General features: G+C 38.1%; 1 protein-coding gene across 13 annotated transcripts in view; it reads right to left on the bottom strand.

The window, feature by feature from the left end:
• Positions 1-23,229, bottom strand: part of PDLIM5 (PDZ and LIM domain 5) — a 215,764-nt gene extending 192,535 nt beyond the window's left edge. For 5 of the 13 annotated variants that reach the window (XM_072624989.1, XM_072624997.1, XM_072624998.1 and 2 more), the window contains exons 1-2: positions 23,086-23,207; positions 19,152-19,289 (exon numbers count right to left, since the gene is read on the bottom strand). In XM_072624989.1, coding sequence (XP_072481090.1) covers positions 19,152-19,247 — 96 coding nt within the window. In that variant the 5' untranslated portion in view covers positions 19,248-19,289; positions 23,086-23,207. Of the gene's footprint in view, positions 1-19,151; positions 19,290-21,582; positions 21,684-23,034 lie in introns of all 13 variants that reach the window. The other 8 variants (XM_072625001.1, XM_072625002.1, XM_072624990.1 and 5 more) reach the window with 7 other exon arrangements.
• Between the last annotated feature and the right edge of the window lie 609 nt (positions 23,230-23,838).

The following is a 23,838-nucleotide window of genomic DNA, read 5'->3' as shown; positions in this document are numbered from 1 at the left end:
AAGAGGGAGTAGAAAGTCAGAGACAAACTACTGGGAATATAAGAAGTTTAAAGGATAAAAAGTTCAAGAGGAAAAGGGAAGGCAAAGAACTCAGGTCCCAAAAAGATAAACTAATGAGACTCATGAAACTTCATGAGATTCTTAAAAAGGAAAAAAATTGTTAAGGAATTTTAAAAGGATACAACTCATTGGTAAGACCTAGGTAAATCTAACAAAAAGATAAAAAGGAAAATATAGAACTGTATAGACTGCTAAGAATTGAGATTAAGGCAACAATCAAGATAGGTGGGCCTGAATTCAAATCCAGCCTCAGACACTTGCTAGCTATGTGACCCTAGGAAAGTCATTTATCTTTGGTCTGCCTCAGATTCCTCATCTGTAAAATGGGATAATTATAGCACCTACCTCATGGGGCTATTGTGAAGATCAAATAAGATAATTATAAAGCACTTAGCACAGTACCTGGCACATAGTCAGCACTATATAAATGTAATTATTGTACCTCCTAAATGGGGCTATTAAGGAATACATATATTCTCAATATCACATGGTACCTTAACAAAAATGTGGACATAGATAATTGATAAATAAGTATTTCATGAACATCTCCCAGTAGAAAGTATGCTCCTTAAAGAGATACTGCTTCACCTTTGTCTTTTATCTTTAGTGCCTAGAATAGTGCCTAGCAAATAGCAGGTACTTAATACATTTTTATTGAATAAAGAAAGATCCCTAGATGATCTAAGGTCTGCTTCCAATTCTTAACACTTCAAAGATTCTACGACCAATAGTAATGTGCCCACTACAGATCTGTCAGATGATATCAACTGGTCCCTCACTGGTGCTAGTTAATCTTTACATCTTCCTGATTAACTCACTATTCCACTCCATAGCAGCTCTTGTCAAATATTGTCATCCTTCCTCAAACTTCCCATGACTCCCCCTCTCTTCATACTCTCAGTAGAGAACATTACTTCAAATTTTACTGAAAAAAAGTTGAGGCCATTCCCTGAGAGCTCCCTCTTCCTCTTCCTTATCTCAAATAGGTACCTTCTGCCAAGATCTCCTTCAGAATCCTGTCTCAGACAAAGAAGTAGCATTTCTCCTTACCAAGTGTAATCCTTCTACATATATCAGTGATCCCATTTTGTCCCATCTTTTACAACAGATTGTCCCCTGTATTCTCCCCCCTCTCTCACTTATCTTCAAACTCTCCTTATCCACAGGCTGTTTCCTTAATGCCTATCAACATGCCCATGTCTTTCTCATCCTCTCATTCTCTTAACTCTCTAGTCTGTAGAAAGTAGGATATCTAGCTTTCCCTCAAATTAAGCCTTCCTAGCTGTTGAGTGTTCAATTCCAAAACAAACTTCATCCAACAGAGAAGCTATCTCAAGTCTCACTTAATTCCAAACACTAACTACCACATTGCAAACCACAAGATTAAATAACAAACAATTAGCAGAGGCCTATTTTTTCTCCTCTTTGAAACAAAATGACATATATAGTGGAATTTGAACTCGAAAGATAAAAATGCTTAGCTGAGTAGACTCTGATCTCAGATGGGTAATATCCCTTGCAAAGAAACTAGTGAAACTAAACATTAGACACTCTGTTCTGTGTTTCGTGAGATGCTCAAGAAATCTGAGATTTAAAATTGGTTGTCTCAGGGTGTAAGATTGGTTTTAATGCTAGAATGGAGAGGTTGGGCATGAAAGTGAACCATTTCACTAATTTTTAAAAACATCTAAATTTCATTGCAACTAACCTGTTTCCCAAGAAGTATAAAGGGAATTTCATATTGACATTTATTAAAGTAATTAGTATTAATTAAATCTGTTAACTATGATGATGACACATTTCCAATACACTCTGAAGACACTAAGGTCCTGAAGGGAACACCTGTTGCTTCTTTCTGTATCAGGATGTTAGCACTACAACTTCATACGTTTCTTTCCAATTGCATGAATATTGTTAATCTAAGTTTCTGTGGACTCATATTTGCATAAATTCAGCTCTGATCTTTTTAACGCAAATGCTTGAAATTTTTCTGTTTCATTAAAGGCCAATTTTTTAAAAAAAAACTTCCCCTTTAAAATTATATTCTCCCTTTCCAGGGAGAGTCATTTTACATTGTAATCCTCTCGTCGGCCTTTTAGGATATTATATTCCAAGATCTCCTCTTGTTTCAGTAGATGCTATCAGATTTTGTATGATTTTGACTGTAGCTTCTTGGTAATTGAAAGGCTTCTTTCAGGAAGCTTACAGGACTTTTAATTTGACACGAGAGGTATGAATTTTGACTTACAATATTCTTAGGATTTTCCCTTTGGAGTTTCTTTCCAAGAGGTAATTGGGGAATTCTATCTTCATTTTGCCTTCTGCTTCTAATAGATCTGGGCAATTCCCACTAACTGCTGAATTATCTTCCGTTGTGTGCAGAATCTAAATGCTTAATTTTAAGGAATTCAAATAAAAGTTTTTAAGTTCATCACTTTAAAATGTACAGAAACACAGCCTTCATGAAGTTCTTGGCAATGAACAATAAGTGGAAATTGCCAAAGGTCAAAGAGGAAACACTTCCTAACAATCAGTGTTGTCCAAAGGCAGAAGGGGTGGGTTTCCCTCAATGAAGTTCTTCAAACAGTAGCTGAATGGCCACTCACTGGGTATGTTATATGGGGAATGTTACATTCCTTTCAGATATGGGTGGACTAGGCACCTGATCCTTTCCAACCCTAAAATTTTGTGATTCTTATAAAGTGAAGTAAGTAGAACCAGGAGAACATTGTACACAGTAGCAGCAATTCTGTATGATTCTCAACTGTGAATGACTTAGCTATTCTCAGCAATACAGTGATGCAAGACAATTCCAAAGGATTCATGATGGAAAGTGCTATCTACTGCCAAAGAAAAAATCGATGGAATCTGAACACAGATAGAAGTATACTAATTTTCACTTTGTTGTCTTTTTAAAAATTTTGGTCTCTTCTTATTTTTTTGTGTATTTTTGTCTGTGTTTTCTTTCATAATGGGACTAATGTGGAAATATGTTTTGCATGATCGTACATGTATAACCTATGTCAAATTGCTTACCATCTCAGGGAAGGAGGAGGGAAGAATTTGGAACTCAAAATTTTAGGAAATGAAATGTTTAAAATTGTTTTTACATATAATTGGGGAAAAGTAAGTATGATTCAAAATAAAATAAAATTTTGTGATTCTATAACTACCACAAAAGGATAACTTAGATATTTCAGCTAAGATTCTCTTGACAATAATTATTAGATCATACATGGAGAGGTAGAAGAAACATTAGAGGTTATCAAATTTAATATCAAAGTGAAGATCCAAATAATCTAGGTGACCTCAAAAGTAGCAGAGACAGGACCCAACCCAGGTCCTCTGACTTCAAGTCTAGTGCCTCTTTCCTAGGTGATGCAGTAGTGATGGATTTGGAGTCAGTAAGTTCTGAGTGCAAATTCTGCCTTAGATGCTTACCAGTTAAAAGTCACTTAACTTCTTGCAACTTATTTCTTCACCTGTAAAATGGAGATGAATTTAATAATACCTACTTTATAGAGCTACAATGTGTGGAGTATAAATGTGCAAAACCTTCAATGTAATACATATTGTGGCTTTTATTCATGATCATCATTAGTAATAATATAGCTGGCTAATAATTAAATACGAAAGAGGGTAAAAATGTTGAGAAACAGCCTATTTAAATTTTGTAGGATAGTAGATGATTTAAAGCTCTATCCTAAAGCACCACCTCAAGAAATTTCAACAAATAGTCTGACATTCTGAAATGTCATCACAGCTTGATAAGGATACATCTTCTCCTAAAATCTGATACAGCTGATATTAACTTATAACCATAATGTACTAAATTGGACCCTTCAATCTTCACAAGTTAATCTGCCTCCCTATATACCTGAATTGCTAACATAATTTAGTCTTATAAGGAAATTAGTGCCAAAATCAAATATCATTTTAAATGTTCATTAATTAAAGAAACAAACTTATAAGGCATAGGTCAGAGTAATGAACAGCATTAGAACGTCCAAGAGATAGCTTTATAAAAACCAACAGTCAAAACAAAACAAAAGGCATCTTAAATGTATTTTAAAGGCCAAATTTCCTTCAGCTTATAAATTCATTTTTTCCTTAATTTTACTTTGTTAAAAATTACATATACCTTAGAATGAAACAAGGATATGGTTAACAAAAGTGCTATTTCTTCCCATATCCAAGTCTTTTTATCTCTAGCTAAAGATATCAAAAACAGTCCATTTCCAAAAAAGGAAATTTCTCTGAGATAACATAGGCCACTTTTAATGCCTGAAGAATGCTTAAATACACAAACCAAAAAAGCTGAGCAAGGTTACAGAGTGCATCTTCAATCATTCCCTGGACTTAAGGACATGCCCCCACTAATTGATAGTGACCTTAGAGTTTTTAACTGACTCTAGATCCGGGGAATATTGCAAAGAATTTCTTCTAATTCTGTTATATAGCTGTACATAGTCAAAAGGTCATTGAATTGAGGTCAAAGGGGATGTAATCAGAACATGTACAGCTGCCAGGAATAATTCTATGCACGGGTGGTCATATCCCAATACCCCTGTGAAACATATGCTCACATATGTTCATGCACACACATAAAAAGACCATGTACAAAACCTAGAGGAGGAAAAAAACCCTTGTCTATAAGGCTTCATATTATTGGAGAGAGGGAAGATGGAGATACTCCTCTGGGCTTATGGGTTAGCAATTATCCTTCCTTTTGGCTTTCTGCAATGAATCCTTCCCTACCAATGCTACTGCCTGCCTCCAACTTCACTATGTTTGACCTAAGAAACACAAACATAGGATAGAATTACTATTTGCAGTGAAAACAAAACCCCAAAAACCCTTGAATTAAAAGGAATTTCCAGAGTATATACTTCTAAATAGGGGGAGAGGGGAAGGAGGAAAATGGGACATTAAAAGGATTTTCCAGAGTATATACTTCTAAATGGAGGAAGGAAAGAAGAAAAGTGGGGTTTTTAGGTTACACTGTTACAGAAGATATTACTTACGTGGTTTATAAGATGAAAAGTAAATCCTGAATCATGTAATTTTTGAGCTAGAAGGGAAGTTAAAGATCATAGATTCAGAGATAGAAAGTCCTCAGAGGCCACCTGCATGTGCTCCTCCCTCCCCATCCTTCATCTTGAAAAATGAAATAACCCGCCTTAGATTATACAGATAGCGAGGCCAATTTGTTTCAGAACACCCCCCACCCCCACCCCAACTCCTCAAGGTCCCAGAGGTGTCAGTGAAAAGGGCAAATGGAATCCACTGCTCCTTCATGTTAGCAAATAGATAACTTCCTGTATGGACTTGTGACTCCAGACCTCCACTGAACATCTGGCGAAACAGGATGAAATATGTTCAACAGACTTAGTAAATTGTGACCTCTCTCCACACAAAATACTAGAGACAATGTGATGCATTCCGTTGACGGAATATTACACATTTTATTTTCAGTTAAAACACAGAGAAGACATTTTAAATGTCAAAAAGCAGAAGTAACTTGTCTATGTGATAATAGCAACTAATATCAAATGTTCCAATACCATTCATTATTAAAAGGAAGATGCAAATCATTTTAATGCAAAAATTAAGTTTGAGAGCTATTAAAGCATGAAAACCAGTAAACAATCTTTCAAGACAGTGACAGTTATACTGAGTGGAAGGAGGAAAAGAAAAGAATGACATTTTTAGGAGTTCACCAGGCTCCACCTATAGTTTAAATAGATGTAAAATATCAAAATTTTAATTTGACATCCATTTATTTTTGTTCACTTACCACCTAAATACCATCATCCAACACAAGAAAAATCATGCTGGTTTTTCTGTGGATTTGTAGGGTAGGCAAAGAAGCACGAAAGGAAATGGCATTAGACAGTAATGAAAAAAATATTTGAAATTCCAGGTTTATAAGCTATTTGCTTTCCTATTTGCCAAAAAAAAAGATTAAATTACCATCCTATCATCATATCTTTCTAGCATTTTAAAAGTTCTATTCATAATTTGTTTTTGGATTTGTGCTTAATTTAAAATAAGTATCTATCTATACAGATACACATATACCTACATACGTATTTATTTACTGAGATACAACAAAGAAATCCAATTTAGACTTGGAAAATGAGTCAACTGAATTTACAAACACAAGGATTATGGGAAGACAAACAGATCCAACAACTTATTTAAACAAATTGCTGAATCATCTTCCGGTCTGCAGAATCTAGAGGCTTAATTTTAACAATTGCGTATAAAAATCTTTAAACTTAGCCTTTAAGAAGTTTACCAAAAAAAAAGTGTTAAGCACTGAAAAATGTAGTGCTACTGAGATAACTAAGTTTATGAAGACCAGGATTCTAACTATCCTTTCCTAACTTATTCCAGGATGTTTTCAGAGGGTGACAAACCAAATGGTTTGATGTTGCTTCAAGTTTCCTGTCCCAGAGCATTCTGTTTAACAGCCCTCTGAACAAAAACACCTGAACTTCCATAAATGGGAAAAAGAGTCTGATAATCTTTTTGACCAAATAATGTAGATAGTTAATCACAGAAATGGAAAACTAAAAGCCTAAATAATTCTTTATATTGATAGGAGCAACCCCCCGTAAAACATGGGAAAGGTCTGGTTAGTTTTGGGGACAGTCAATTTTTGCTTAATTTTTACAAAATTTCCAATCCAGACAGAATCTAACGATTGTGACAGAGAGGAAACGTATAAAGAGGTTCATTTTCAAATGTCAAATGAATGATGATCCCCCTCTTACCAGTCTATCAGGAGGTCATCTGACTCTGAACTTCATTCAGTCCAGACATAAAAGAGAAAGTTTCCTGTAGGCCACTAGCTATTACTGGGGAAAATCTTTCATAAGTCATTTACAAAAGCTTAAAAAATAAATCTTTTAATATCATTTGCCAGAAGGAATCCATGTTCCAAGTACTTTTTCTTTAAGAATATATTAATAGAATTATGTGTGTATGTAATATGTGTATGTATATATTTGTGTACATACACACGTATGAAAACACACACATGTGGATATGTATATGTGTGTGGATAGATAGATAAACACACAGACATAAACAGACAGATATCTTCCAATATCTGACATATGGCAAATTTGGAGTCTCAGTTTCTCTATTTGTAAAATGAGAATAATCCTTATGGTTTATAGGAAAGGCAAAATGACAAAGGAAGGAATATTGAAAAATTCCTAGGCAAACATAAAATAGTGGTATGTCATGATTTAATTTTCCCACTTCATTATGAAGGAAAAGAAATATTTCTTATTTTAATACATCTCCCAGGACATTCTAAGGCCCTTTCTTCACTGTAAATTAAACTTCTAATACTTATGATAGTTAATAACAAAACTGATATTTTTTAATTACATAAAAATATAACACACTAACCATACATCTGTTTAACTGCAGAGATCAAATAATTCTTTCTGTGCAACTTACTCGGAATACTAAAAGTTAAAGACAAAATAACTTAAAGTCAGCTTCAATATGCAAACTCTGTTCAATTCTTTCCCTTAATTTACTTAATACAAAAGATATTTAAGTCAAAAAAAAATTTACTTAATACAATTAATAGGTAGGTATAAACACAATTCAATATACACAGACAGCTAATAGATGGTAACATTCCACAACCAAAATGGTTTAAAAGTCAGTCAGGAAATTCCAAGTAAGAGAAAGAGAAGAGGCCTATCAATTCACAAGGACCAAATTTGGCTTGCAAGTCATTGACAACATTCCTTCCCCAAATGCACAAGGGGGAAAAACTGGCCTTTTGCTACATGCCCTCTGACCTTTTACTGGCCTAATCCTCCTTCCTGGCCCCCAGCAATGCTCCTTCTCAATTTACTGTTTTACTAGTGGCACAAAGAGAACCTGTGTCACAGCTAGCAGTGTTTGTACCAAAGGTGGGGTTAGAGGGCCACTCACCTGGGAAGCAGTCATTGGCTGGTAGGGAGGAAAGAAGCCCATCTTGAAAAATTTTAACATTTCTAGGCTGCTTAAAAATAGGTCTGGCTTAAAGTAGGGGGGTGAGGTGGGGGGGAAGGGGAGAGGAGCTGCCAAGAACACAGTGAGGTTTCTGAGCTTCTTCTGAAAAGAGCAGGAATCGGAAGGCCAAGGAATCACTACTCCCAGGTGACTAGGTGACAGGCAAGGCTGGGGGCACAGGTGTGGGGGGAAAGGGAGCAAGACTAAGGCTGATGTTGTAGGGCTCTCAGAATTTCACCCCCTGGAGCAAATTTGGGGCTGTGCCTGGAATGGTCCATCAGCAGCTCTAGCACAAGTAGCAGATGGGGCAATGTGTTTTAATTTACGGAACACTAGAAGCCTATCCCAGCTCCCTCCCAATGACTTGTTGGGTTAAGCCTGAAATTCTATTAACTATTTTTTCTTCTGTGCCAAGCATTATTTTCCCAAGAGTTTACTTTTAAAATCTGTACACACACACACACACACACACACACACACACACACACACACACACACTTGAAAAGTTAGTGTAAACGAGGTTTCAGATGGCTTTCCTCTAACTCAGATTCTTAACCGGGGATCCTTGAACTTTAAAATATATATATATTTTTGTAGGGTAGGCAAAGATCTATTGGTTTACTTTGTAATCCTGTGTATTTTCATTTTATGCATTTAAAAAGACTATTCTGAGAAGGAGACCATGGGCTTCCCCAGAATGACCGAGGGGACCATGACACAGAAAAGGATTAAAAGTCAAGCAGACCAAAGAGACCTGGGTCAGCACAATGATACCAAGAACAGGGACAGGAGGAGGGGGGGAGGAAGGACAAAGAGTGCTTTAAAAAATAGGTAATGGAAACTAAAAACAAATTTTAGCCACAATTTTCCCGAGGGTGGGCTCTGCCAAAAGAATTCTGGTCAGCAGTGGCCGCAAACCTCAGCCCTCTTGGATGGCTGAATCCTGAACCAATGTTTAAGCAAAGCCGCATTTCAGCAGCACGTCCATTTCATCCATCAATTAATCACAAGGCTTTAATGGATGAATGAATGTAAAGCATTTAGGAAACACAATGTCAAGCATTATTGGGAACGCAAGTAGAAAAAGAAGATGGTCTCTGCTCTCAAAGAGCTCTCTTTCTAACTGGGGAAGTGTGCTCATGTAGGAGAATTCAACTGTAGGTGAGAAGGAAAAGCCTAGGAGACCTGAGGGTGTGCCAGGAATAGTCCATCACCATGAGGAAGCTGGGAGAAAGTGTAAAGGTCAGAGTGGAGAGGGCTCTACTATATGCCATGCACTGTGTTGGGTGCTGAGATACAAAGACAAATGCTAAACAGTCATCATCATCATCATCGCTAGCATTTACATTGTACTTTGAGACTTATGAAAGGCTTTACAAATACTATCTCATTTTATCCTCACAATAATTCTGGGAAGCAAGTGCTTTTATTATCCCCAGTTTACAGATGAGGCACAGGATAGTTAAGTGTCTTGCCCTGGATCACAAATCTAGATTAATTGTCTGAGGCTGGATTTGAACTCAGGTCTTCTTGATTCCGAGTGCACACCTACTGTGCCACCTATCTGCCTAAATTTATCTGCAAGTACTTTACAAATATCTCTTTTTATCCCTCCTATTTTATACTTTCAAAGATGCAAAAAGGGCAATTTCCATATTCTCCTTCATAAACATATAAGTCATAGATTTCAATAAGCCAAATCTCTGCTCCCTGGGAATAACCAGAAGCAGTAACCCAGTAAAGATGTGAAAAGCAGGAAAATGCCATATTTATCATTCTACTCATTTGACAGTAGAAAAATGGATCTCAAGAGAGAAAGCGTTGCACCGAAAGTCTACTGAAAGAATAGGTAATTAAATACGTCCAGCATTCAATTGATTAAAATACCGTATGTGTGTATATTTCAAAAACAATGAATAGACTAGGGTTACGTAACAGAAAGTTACCAATCTTCAAATATCTTCAGTTGGCCAGAGAAATGAAAATTACAATCATCAACTCCACATGCAACCAAAACTTAGCCATATATGTCAAAACAAGCTCTAAGGTAGTGAAAAACTGCATCATGCTAAAAGTATGACAGGTGGACCAAACTAGAGATTTTTGCTATGAACAAGTAAGAGACTATTTTCCAGGAACCAGCCTTACTAAACATAAATAGGCTCATTTCCAAAAGATTAGCTACTAAATGATGAATTTTTTGGCCAGAACAATCCATGTAACTGTTTCCTAAGATGTGAAGGGCTTTAGATCCATGTTATTGGAATAAGGATCCACATGGATGAAATTGCAGACCTCTTGAATTGTCATGGCATAACATTTTCTAGGAAATAGAATATTTGAGAAAAGGAAAAAAATATAAAATTCCTAACTACATTTTCATAAATGCATAAAATATTTTGCAAATATTTCATTTCCTAATTGTTAGAACATCCTTAAAGATAAGGGAGTTCTAATTTACCTAGAGGTTAGTAAATTATTGGAGAAAGTCTCTCATGCCATTCTGGAAAAAGATAAAGATTTAGGTTATGTGACAGTACAAGGAGACAGCTTCAGATCTAGCTGAATGACAAGTCACAAGGCATAATCACTAATGTTTCTCTAACAACTTGAAAGATGGTCTTCACTGAAATGACAAGGAGGCAGCTGTGCTTGGCTCCATAACGTGTGTTCATCCTTCGTTGCTGAAGAAGACCATGCCATCAGAGAAATAATGACATGACTTTTGCACTTGACTTTGTTTTGAGTGAAGGAGGGCTGCCTCACTTCTCCTCCAGAGCCATCTGAATCCAGTGACCATAGATATTTATCAGGATGACTAGAGATGACCCAGGATGAGGCAATTGGGGTTAAGTGACTTGCCCCAGGTCACACAGCTAGTGGGTGTCAAATGTCTGAGGTGAAATTTGAACTCAGGTCCTCCTGACTCCTGCACTGGTGCTCTATCCACTGCACCACCTAGTTGCCCCTTGGCTCCATAATAGGTATTAAAGGAACGCCTACCAATTTTGCAAATGCATTAAGAAGTCAAATTTAATAAAATCAAATTTAATGAGGGTACAGGTGAGGTCCAAACAATGAAATCCATAAGTATGAGAAGAAGTTGTGGCTAGACTAGATCCATTTGCTAAAAAGCCAGGGGATTCCGTGAACTGCAAGTGCACATGAGTTAACAATGTGAAGTAGCAGCCAAGAAAAGGAAAGGTCTTAAATTGCATGAATGGAGACAGTGGCCAGATCTAGGGGAGATTCTGTGTAGACCACCTCACAAATACTGTGTTCAATTCTGGGCACTCCATTTTAGGAAGGATGTTGATAAGGAGGAGAATGTCCAGAATAGGGCAACTAGGGTGAAGGACTTCCACTCCGTGCCACAGGAAGATCCAATGAAGGAACAATGGATATTTATCCTGAAGAAGACAAACTTTCACAATCTTCAAGCATCCAAAGGACTTCCTTGTGGAATGAATGGATAAAAAAAAAAAGCATTGATCTACCATCTTGGCCCCAGACAGCAGGGGCAATGGACCACCTCCTACATAAGGCCTTTCCTGATGCCCCCAGCTTCTACTGTCTCCTCTAAAAGTACCTGGTATATAATTTTTATCTTCTTGTATGTGTCTATGTTGTGTCTCCCTATGGAATGTAAACTCCTGTGTATCCGTAGAGTATACACTTTGTATCTGCAGAGTATATAATTTGTATCTGTAGAATATATACTTTGTATCCACATAGTATACATAGTACACACCTAACAAATGTTCACTGGTTAAGGTTGCAAAGAACCAAATTGAGACTTCATGTCAGGAAAGAAAAAAGCAAAATTCCTTAACAAATGGGACTCTCCAAAATTTGTTTCCCTTTACTCGATGTCTTCAAATGGTCATTTCTCAGATTTGTAGCAACAGGGATTCTTGCTCAGCTCTGGGCTGTTGGAATAGAGAGCCTTTGAGGTCTATTTTCACTCAGACTCTGGGCATCAAAGGAACTTTCTAAAAATAGAATTTGATGATATAAAATGTGTAGCTTCCATTTTTAAAAGTTTACAGTGTGCCAAAAAGTGTTCCAAAGGATGCCAGTATAGTTATTTCTGTCTATTTTGTGTTTTCAACGTGATGGGGAAAATAATCCATGGGAAATTATGTTCAAAACATTCTAGTCGAGAGATTTTCAATCCTGATTCTCTGATATACATTTTTGAGGGAGCAACTTGAAGAAGTGCTGCAAGGAGAAAAAAGGAGATCGAATAGACAGAGAATATGTCTTTATGGGCTAATAATGTTCTAATGGGCTTTTGACACAACATGTTTGTAATCTGATTTAATACATGCTCTGTAATAGATTGGAATTTAACAACAATTATATATTATACATACATACATACATATATACATACAGGTATATATACACATATATACATGTATATATAATATGTGTATACACATATACACACATGTGTGTATATGTATGTATATGTGTGTATGTATACATAAAAAACTTTTTAAACTTATGAATGCTTAGATCTTTTCCATCCACGTGAGTATAAATGGCAAATAAGCTAAAGGAAAAGAGATAGTTAAGTCTTCTGTTACTATTTAAAAGGTAACTAACCTTTTAAAGGTAGGGGAGTAGATATACATGAAAATGTACATCAACCCAAATTCTTAATTTACTGACTAGGTAGAATAGTAGTAAAATAAAGAAACAGAGACAAGCAAGATGGTTTTGAAAGTAAAGTAAAATTTGAATATGTGTGTGTGTGTGTGTGTGTGTGTGTATATTTTAAAAAAGCAAGTGGTATAAAATAGAGATTCATGCTTTTACACCTCACAGGGTTGTAAGGATCAAATGATATGACTATGTTTAAAAAAAAACAGCATAGTGCTTGGCAAAAGTAGGTAATGTGTGTGTACACACACATATGTATGTGCGTATGTATATATTTATTCCCCCTTTATCTAGAATCCTTTTTGTGTTCTGTGGTGTGTATGCTTTTGTATATGTGTGCTTTATTTCAAAATAAAAGATTTAATTTGATTTTTAAAAAATTAAGATACTAAGGGACTACTTGCACTGCAGAAGACTACTAAGACTTTTGGGTCTAAAGAACCTTTCATGTGCCCTCACCTGATCCTTCCATCCCTACTAACTTCCATCCTCTATTTCTTCTATCTTTTGTGATAAACTCCTTGAAAAGGCCACCTCTCATAGGTGCCTTCACTTTCTCTCTTCTCCATCTCCTCTTAACCCCTTATAATCTGACTTCTGAAACTTCTTTCTCCAAAGTTTTGACTTAACAGCCAAATCCAGCAGGCTTTTCTCAGCCTCCATTCTCCTTGACCTTTGACATTATTGATTCTGCTCTTCCTCGTGACTCTCTGGAGTCTCTCTAGGTTTTTAGAATGCTGCTCTCTCCTGGTCCTCTCCTACCTATTAGACTACTCCTTATGTTTCTCTGCTGGATCTTGTTCCAGACTATAACTATGATAGGTGGCCTTCAGGGTTCTGCCCTGAGCCCCGTTCTCATCTCCCTCTATATTACTTCACTTGGTGGCTTCATTAGCACCCATGGATTTAATTATCGTCACTACGCTGATGATTCTCAAATCCACCAATCCAGCCCTAACCTCTCTGCTGCACTCTAATCTTACATCTTTAACTACCTTTCTGACATGTCCAGCAGACATCTGAAAATTCAGTCTGTCTTTCCTCCCAAAGCTTCCCTCTCTCCTAAGTTCTCTATCACACTAGAAGGCAACACCATCTTCCTCGTGCCCCAAACTCCTAACTGAAGGACTCCTCTTTATCTCTTATCACCCTTAACCAATCTCTTGTCAAGGCCTGTTCATTTCACCTTTCCAACATCTTTCAAACAGACCTCTTTCTCTCCTCTGATAATACTACCACTCTGGTGCAAGCCCTCATCATCTCATGCCTGGACTCTTGCAACTGCCTGCCTCAAGTCTCTCCCCACTCCAATCCATCCTCCATTCAGCCACTGAAGTGATTTTCCTAATGCACAAGTCTAACCATGTCATCTCCCTTCCTCAATAAACTTCAGTTCCTCATGGATCAAATACAAAATTCATTCAAATCCCTCATAACCTAACTTTCCAATCTTCTTACACTTTGTTGTTGTTCAGGTGATTTCTAGTCATGTCCAAGTCTTCATGACCCCATTTGGGGTTTTCTTGGCAAAGATACTGGAGGGGTTTGCCATTTCCTTTGCCAGCTCATTTTACAGATGAGAAAACTGAGGCAATCAGGGCTAAGTGACTTGGCCAGAGTCACAGAGCTACTCAGTGTCTGAGTCTGGATTTGCATTTAGGAAGATGAGTCTTCCTGACTCCAGATTTGGCTCTCTATCCACTTTGCCACCTAGCTGCCATTCTTACACTTTATTCGTCCACATACTCTTCAATCTAGTACCACTGGCCTCCTGGTTGTTCCAGGAACAAATCCCTCCATCTCTGCTCCAGGCATTTCCTTTGGCTGTGCCCCATGCCTGGAATGCTCTCCCTTCTCATCTCTGCCTACTGGCTTCCCTGGCTTCCTTTAAGTCCCAACTAAAACCCCATCTTCAACAGGCTGCCTTTCCCAACCCCTCTAAATTTGAGTACCTTCCTTCTTTTCATTACTTCCTGTTTCTCCTCTATGTCGCTTGTCTGTACATATTTGTTTGCTTATTTTCTCCACCATTCAATGCTGAGTTCCTTGAGGGCAAGGACCTTCTTTGCATCTTTTCAGTATCACTTGCATTTATCATAGCACAGAGCAGGTACCCATGGCTTGGAGTGAATAAACATTTGGAATTTAATCCTGACTACTTCTTTCTGGCTGTGTGACCACATGCCAAGTCACTTAACCTCTCTCAGACTCAATTTCCTCATCTCTAAAAGAGGGGGTAATACCACTTCACCAAAGGACTGTTGTAAGGATCCAATGAGAATATGAATGAAGCATTTGGTAAACCTTTAAGCGCTATATAAATTCCAGCTCTTGTATTGAGCTTAAAAGATAAGTAGAAATTCAACAGGTTAAGGGAGGGCAATCCAAGTATAAGGAATACAGTAAGCAGACATGCAAATGTGAGGTAGAAACTAGGATAGTGGAATAGTCTACAAAACTTCACAAAATTTTCTAGACGTAAGAGCACATATCTTATACTTTCTTGTATGAGCAGTTCTTAGGCTAGTTCTACAAGTCAGTCAACAAGCATTCACAGAGCACAGAGTAGGTGCTCTTACTATGTGCCAGGCACTAATCTATGTGCTGCGGATACAAAGAAAGACCAAAGATAGTCATTGCTTCAAGGAACTCACTTTTTAATGGAGGATGCATACAATGTATGCATATAACTACGTACAAATTAGATAGATGATAAATTGGAGATTATGAAGCCAGGGAGAGCCCTATTAACATTGAGGGGTATCAGAAAAGGCTTTTTTGTAGGAAATAGGATTTTAGATGGGCCAGGGAAGGCAGAAGGCAGAGATGAGGAGGGAGAACATTCTAGGCCTGGGGAATGAACAGTGAAAATTCACAAATTCGCAGCGCACATAGGACATGCTCAATACTATTTGCTGAATGAATGAGGACATAGTAATATGCTCTCTGGTTCCTTCCTACCCTTTATGATGAACCAACACACAGCTGTAACACCCTAAGAAATACACTGACAGTAACTGTCTATTCTACATGGGTCAAGAAGGGGAAGAAGGGAAAAATTTGGGATAAAAGGTGCCTTTTCACCTCTTGCACTATTTACCCTACAAAGGAGGGCCTCGGTTTATGACAGAACATTCTCTGTATAGACTAAAAGGTCAGTCAGTTTGACTTTAGAATCCAAAACCTGATCTGGCTCTTACCTAATAAGACTTTTTTCTAAATTGATCAAGAATCAGGAAGGGTTCTTTTAATAAACCCAAAGAATGGTAGTCTTGAAGCATCTTGCATAACAGGATCATCAAAAAATCCCAAATCACAATTTTCAACCTTAGTACACTTCATTTTAGCAAGTAAGTATATACAAATGTATAATACTTATGGTAATTTCATCATGTGGAATATCAAATTATGCCCAAAATGTGGCTTTGGATTTTGCAACTAGTCTTCTAGTTCTCCTTGTAAAATATGTTGGCAAAGACCATAAACCTTACTTGACTACAATGAAACCCATCTCCACATTCCATGGCTTTAGGGCAATTCCAAGACTATGGGGTCATAAAAAGACAGACCTCAAACTCCTTTGGCCAAGCAGTCATTTCAAGGATAGGAAATTGGAGATAATAACATTTGATCAGACTGTTATAGTTATCAGAGGACTCATTAGAAAAAGTCTACAGAGCTTCCTATTCTTATCTTAAGAATTAATTCAAGAAATGACATAGGAAAGTTATATACCAGGGAAAAAATGACCAAAGTCATATGGAATGTCAATATTTTACATATTTTAAGACATAATTTAAAATGCTACAACCAAATCTCTATAAAAGAAAAATGTTTACAGACCCTAAAAAATAGAACATGTATCTGCTACAATACAATTCTACTCCAACAAAAAAGTCTGTGAAGTTTCAAGTAGAAGAATTTGACTGACAAGCACACAATCATTTTTGTGAAGAAGAGTTATATGGGTTTGGATTTAACAAAATAGGAATCATAAAAAAATAATTACAACCTTTCCTACAAATACGTATACGCAAAGTATCAAGGCCTCTAAATTTTTGTTCATTTCAATTTAAACTGAGACTGAATTGAGTGGATAGTTTTAATTTTAGATCATATGATGATACTGAGAATTAGGGCATTTGCTCACTGAAATTCTTCATACTAATCTGGCACAAGTGATCTATTAAAATGGATTATAAAAATGAATTTTGATATAAGGGAGTAATATATAACAAATTTTGTGACACATTACAAAGTTGCTTATCAGACAAATAAGTACATTATTTTTTTACTGGACTGTATCACAGATCATATTTAATTTAAATCACAAAGGGTTAAAAATCATTACAAGGTGCTGTCACAGCCCAGCATGGTAGAACCCACATTCTCAGCTTCCCTCCATTCTCCCCTCCCCCCCACTCCCAAAATGAACTGCATGCCCCAATGCACAATGCCGGAGAAGGTCACAAGAGACTGCAGAGACTTTTGTAATAGAACAGAAATAACTCAGCTGCTTTGTTGCCATATTCTCTTTTAATCAGCATGTTTGAAAACCTTTAATTAGCACTCTGGCCACAAAAGGAAAGCATTTCTAATTTGCCAGGAGAAAAGAGGGGTAGGGAATCCACATATGTACACCATGTTTAGTTGTATCAGGATCACAACATGGGACTTTTAAAATTATCAGCCTAGGAGGCTGAAAAACATTAAAAAGAAAACAAGCTACCAACATCTTATACAGACATCTCTTATTATCAGATCAAAACAAAAAAACAATCAACTTGTTTATTAATGAAAACAACTATATTAGAGTGTCCACAAACAAGGAAGTACCTTAATCTTGTTTTTTTTTTAGCCCACAGCAGAAAAAAAAAAGTTTGAGTACAATGTTTAATATAGAATAATACTTCCAAAGCAAGATATCATCTTCAAGCATCTTTACTCATCAAAATTATTCAATAGCAGAAAAGCTACTACACTGAAAACAAGCATAAATCATTAACAAGTAACTTCCACATGGATACTTCATATCCACAGTTTCATCAGACTTTGAAAGGGATTTAAACTGAAAAAGGCAACATCCAAATTGATCTCCCTTGGAACACTTCATGAACAAGGGGAAAGGGACTAAAATTGATTAAAAATACAAACATGATTTATTTAGGTCTCTCACCAAAACACATAGTAATATACCACATTTAATAGTTTATAAACAACTGGGTCCTGTAAGTAGTAGAGATACTATCACCATTTTATGAATGAAAGAAATTGACTCAAACAAGTCAAGTGAGTTGCCCAAGGTCACACAGCTAGTGGTGAGAATGTGGAGGAAGAATTCAAACTCAAGTTCTTTAGAAGTCCATTCTTCTTTCTATTCTTAGAATGGTTTTTATATCACTTACAGATCAGATGAATGAGGGGCAGGTAGGTGGAACAGTGGCATATCAGCCCTGGAGCTAGGAGGACCTTAGCTCAAATCTCATCTCAGGCACTTATCAGCTGTGTAACCCTGGGAAAATCACTTAACCCTGATTGCCTCAAAAAAAAAAAAATTAAATGAATGGAGGATATGAATTATTCTTAAACTGTAAAAATCAATTAAGCTGCACAATTTACCAAATCAATTAACAGCGTTATCTAATGTGGGTAGCAATGGATAAAAACACAGTATGTGCTTAGAATGGAATATTCTCTCAAAAATATGTAACCAAAATATATTTTTAAAAATATACATCTATATTATAAGAAAAAACAAACAGTCAATTTTCAGAAGAGTGCTTGAGTTTTGGTCATTTCACTGTTTACTATCATCTCCACCAGGATGAGAGGAGATATATTACAGTGAAATGAGCTACTGTTTCCCCATCTATAAAATGAGAGGGGTCAGACTTTATAGGGTCCCTTTCTAGCTCCAAAATTCTATGATTCCCCAGGTGATCAACATGGAATTTTGAGAGCATAAAGGGATCTCACAAAACATCTCATTCGACCAATTTCTCATTTTACAGATGAGGATACTGAGGGACAGAGATTGACTCATCAAAGTCATATAAATAATTAGTGACAAAGTTGGGGGTAGAACTCAAGTTTTCAGCCCAGTGTCTTTCCTATTGTGTAAAGTAACACTTTTGCCTCAGATAAGATGTTTGGGGACAAAAATTGAAACTGATCACTAAAAATGGTGACTTGGTGAAATCTGTGTATTTCTTTACCCTCATCATTCTTTCTGGATAGCTGATAACTTGTATGTCCGTGTCATGAGAGACAAACCTTCTACAGTATGAATGGTGGGTATATTCAATACATGGTTTCATTCACAGAAAGACTTCTTTCTACCAATTAAGTACCATATGATGCAATGAACATTTGTTTAAAAGCTGTAAAAATATACTTACACTAGAGATGGTCAAAGGCATGTTGAAGTCCTTGCCACCTTGAAGTCGAAAGCCCCAAGGAGCTGGGCCAACCAAGGAGATGTTGTAGTTGCTCATGGTTCTTGTGGTTCAAAGTTTACTTTTGGGTAATAAAAGCACCTATGAAGGAGAATTAAATAACTATTTAAAAGGCTTATTGAAAAACCTAAGTCATCTTTAAGTAGTCTATTTTAAAGAAACATAATAATGTTTAGGAGTGTGTGTGTGTGTGTGTGTATAAAATGGGAGTGATATTAAACTCTCATAAATTTCCATCTAAGAAAAGGGATCCAAGGGTTTAAATGTAATTACTACAGGTCTGCCAGTTTCCATAATATGAAAATTCCACCCCAGAATATATTTCTAGACATGAACATTTTTTACAACTTGCTGAAATCCAATTTTATTCCATGTGGCTTCTTTTATAAAATTGTAACTGAAAAGTGCTTTGCAGTCTTCTTTTAATGCATATTTGAAAAGAGAAAGACTATTTCAGACTTAATTTCAGATGATCTCCTAACACACATCCACCTCATTCTTTTGACTATAGTTGGCAAGAAGCCTTCAGTTCGACGTTATTCTGAGTTCCCCGTAACACCTGTGAGGATACTACAGCCTGTAAATCTGAGGGATTCAGTACCCTGCTTTTCAAATACTAAATTCATTCAAATTGTTTTCCATTAAAAAACTACAATTAACAAACTATATGTTGCAATCCATTGTGTTTTCAGGATTTTGCTGTCAAAGTCTACAGCAATTTTCCTCCCAAATAGGCAATGCTGTGTGACATTTTTGTCAGGGTCTTGGAAGGGAGGGGGAAGAGAGAAAATGAGAGGGAATGCAAGTCTTTGGAAAGGTTAAGAGCGCATCCCAATCTACCACAAGCTAGAAGACTGACTTCAAATACAAGCTCCACTACTTATTGCAGTGTGCATAAAGTGGACAAGTCACTTAACTCCTTTGGGCCTCAGTTTCCTCATTTGTAAGGTGGGGGAGGAGAGCACAAGGTTGCACAGTGCACCCGCCCTAGTGTAAGGAGGACTGGAGTTCAAATCTGGCCTCAGACAGTTGACACTTACTAGCTGTGTGACCCTAGGCAAGTCACTTAACCCCAACTGTCTTGGGGGGAGTAGGGTGAAGGCTTAGACTTGATGACCTTGAAGATCTTGCCAGTTCCATGATCCTATGATTACTATAAAACAGATGCCAGATGCCTAATATAGAAATTATGGGAGAATCATAACCTACAAGATAAAATGCTTTCCAGTGTGCCCCTGTTTAAACCACTATTAGCCCTATGTTGCATTTGAATTTACAGAAACAAAGTCTGCACATTTATATGATTATTTGGGAGTAGGGAAAGGTTTAAGCCACATTGTTTTTTTTAAAGCAACCATGTGAAACTTTTAAAAATGAGAGGGAAAAATGTGTGTGAATGTGTGTGTATATATGTGTGTGTGTACTTACATATATACATATACATGTGTATAAATACATATATCTATATCTAGATAGATAGATGATAGTTAGATAGATAGTCACTTCCCTTGTAGTGATGACTGCTGATCAATTTTAAGCATTTACAATATTTTTGACAGTCACTTCTAAAATATTTTTTCAGGATCTCAAGAGATCTAAATTTCTGTATCTATGACATATTCATAATCACAGTTACAAATACGAATCACTGAGGGTCCTAAAACCAAAAACTGCCTATCTACCTCATACTAGCTTCTGCTTTCCATAAAGGAAAAGACAGCAGAAAATACAAGGAAATCTTGGAAGATGCCCAGCCATGGATCAAAGTTAAGTAGATGAAACTAGGTTACAGATTACAGGATTTTAGACTACTTTCCCCCCCAGGGAAGTAATGCTGAATTAATGCCTAAATGGTTAAAGAGCAGGCTCCCTATATAACTGGAAGAATTTCTAGCACATATGAGAATATTTCCTAACTGCAAAAAGCAGTAAGCAGAGCTACATGACTTGTGTTTTCCCCTTTCTAAAAAAGAAATTCTTTGCATTGATTAAAGAAAGATGGCAATGCCAATTCAGAAACCACATGCTGACGTCTTTCCCCACCACGTAAAAAACTGACTCTGTATTTTATAGGTACAAATAGCTCCAATTGGTTCAACTTCCTCTGACCTCTAATATTCTTTGCATGAAAACTCATGTAATGTGAATATAAACGCGTACAATTAGTTAATCTAAGGTTTCCTTTTTTTCTCCTTCACTGTTAAATATTTTGTACCAGCAATGTCAAAGAAGATATGCTTTGTACTTTTATTTTCTGTATTTTCCTCCATATTTTGCTCACCTTAAAATATATTTAAGTCTTGTTATTACTATTGGAATTTCTCAGAGTATCATGAAAACCATCATATGACAACTCCCCCCAAACTTAACATACCCAGCAGACAGGAACTTAAATTTAGAAATGTAAAAAATGTTGGATTTCGTATGGATCTGGGTTCTTTGGGAAGTCAAAACAATCTGTAAAGTGGCTGCAGCCTGTAAGGAACAATACACACACAGGAAGCTTAGTATCTATCCCACACACTTCCAGTATTCCAGCTGTCTTTTAAGAAGAAAAAAAAAGCCTCCCATTTACCAGAAGGTAATGAAAATAAACAACGATCCAAACAGAAAAACTCATTGCTCTACCAAAACACCTCCTAGGACAGGTTGAGAGTTAAGAACACGGGAGGTTACAGCTGAAGGGCTAAAAAGCTACAGGCACAGGATGAAAGAGGTCGGCCAGGCAGCTTTCCATAAGGCAGGCTCCCGCTTCTCCCTGTTGGCCAAATAAGGCGCAGGAGCTGGCTGGTTTCAGACGCCTTGACAGTCAGGAAGCTTGAACCCGAGGATCAGATCGAGCGATCACACCCTAAACCTGCCCAACCCAGCTTAGCTATGAGTTTGTTTTCTGAGCACTTATTTCTTCCCGGCCTCGTTCTACCCTTTTATTTTTTCCCACTTGTTGTCAAAGACAAAGTCTTAAAAAGAAATACCTAATACTTAAAAAAAAAAAGCATTTGTAGCTCAGACTAGTGCAAAAAGCATTTATTAAATGCTAGGCACTCTGTCTGGCCCTGGGAATAGGGAGAAAACTGAACGCCTCTGACCTCAAGGAGCTTCCTTACTGGCTTGTATTTTCAAAATTTATTAATGAGGATTTACTTTATTGCCGGTTCAGCTGGAACTGGCCACAAACAGGTTACACAACTGTAAATAATTCGCTTTTGCAAAAGAAAAGCAACTCTCGGAGACAGATTCATGTGCATGTGTATTTCAAAGGAAAGGAAATAAACAACCTCCTGCTCTCCCCACCCCCCACCCCCAAGAAGAGAAATACCCACTAAAATAATCAGCAAAAAGTGTAAATGAAGGCAGTGCCCAGGAGCCAATGGCTGCGGGCGGGCTGACAGGCTGACCGGCTGGCACAGCCGAGCGGGGGAGGCTTCTGGGGCTTTGCCCGGAGGCTCTTTCCGCTTCGGGAAGGCTAGGCTGGGCAGGGCTGGGCTGGGTAGGCGAAGGTGCCGCCGCCGCCGCCTCTCGCCCGCCTGCCCGCGCTCCCACTCCCTAGCGGGCTCCCACCGAGCCTCCCCAAACGGTAGCCGCCGGCCCCTCCCTCTCCGCCCCCGGGCCCCGGGCAGCGGCCACAGCCCTCCCTGCCGGTGATCGCGCCACCTCCCCGCGCTCCCTCCACAGCCAGCTCGGGCGCGATGCGCTCCGGAGGGCACAAGGCTCTCCGCTGGCGCCGGAGCCTGGCTGAGCACCTGAGGACCCCGCACCGCTGCGGGACTGAGACCGCTCGCGCCTCTGTCCTCCTCCACGCCTCCCCTTTCCCTTGCCTCCTCACTTCTAGGGTATTCACCGCTAGTCCTCCCGGGAGCCGGGCTCGGGCACTCACCCACAGGGCAGGAGCTGCGCTGTCTCAGGCGCGGGGCAGCGCTGACAAGTGACGGACTCCCAAGGCGGCTGAGCCAGGCTCCTAGCGGGCACTTCCGCCTCCACTTTCTCCCGCGGCTCCTCCCACGTCCCGGCCCAGGGGGGAAGTCCTCGGCCCTGCTGGCTCCCGGGGCCACTCCCCTCCAGGGATCGGGAAGTGTGTCTCCAGTATAGGGAAAATGGACAGGGAAAATAGCTGCGCTAGGAAAAAGCCTTCCAGGAGGGGAAAGGTGGCCAGGGGCATCTGAAGCGCAGCCTTCCTACCTCGGAAACCAGAGTGGCACATCGCAAAGATTCCCATTTCCTCCGCAGCTCTGTTTCTTTCTCTGTATGTCTTGTATTTATAAAGTAATCAAATTTTTACTAAAATGGAAATGCCGATGGCTAAGATTTCCCCAGCCATGCGAGTTCAGGGAATCCCCTCCTATATAGTACAGGAGATTCCAGTGTGCTCATAGAACTTTGGTACAATCAGTATCTTTTCAATGAAGGAAAAGGCCAGGAATCCCATACTTCAGATGAAGAAAGGGTGACAGTTCCCCTCTTCCCCCCACCTTCCCCCAGGAGTGAAGAAATCTGGGAGAATAACGATCGCTGGTGATTGTATCACACTGTATAGCTTGAAAAGGGCCTCGTATCATTTATGGAAAATACGTAACATTATATTACAAATACATATACTCCCTAGATATGAGAAGTAGTGAGTGGGTAGAGT

Source organism: Notamacropus eugenii, chromosome 7 (assembly GCF_028372415.1).
Source record: "Notamacropus eugenii isolate mMacEug1 chromosome 7, mMacEug1.pri_v2, whole genome shotgun sequence".
NCBI classification, from domain to species: domain Eukaryota; kingdom Metazoa; phylum Chordata; class Mammalia; order Diprotodontia; family Macropodidae; genus Notamacropus; species Notamacropus eugenii.
Note: the sequence above shows the minus strand (reverse complement) of the source record. Positions and strands in the feature narration are given on the sequence as shown.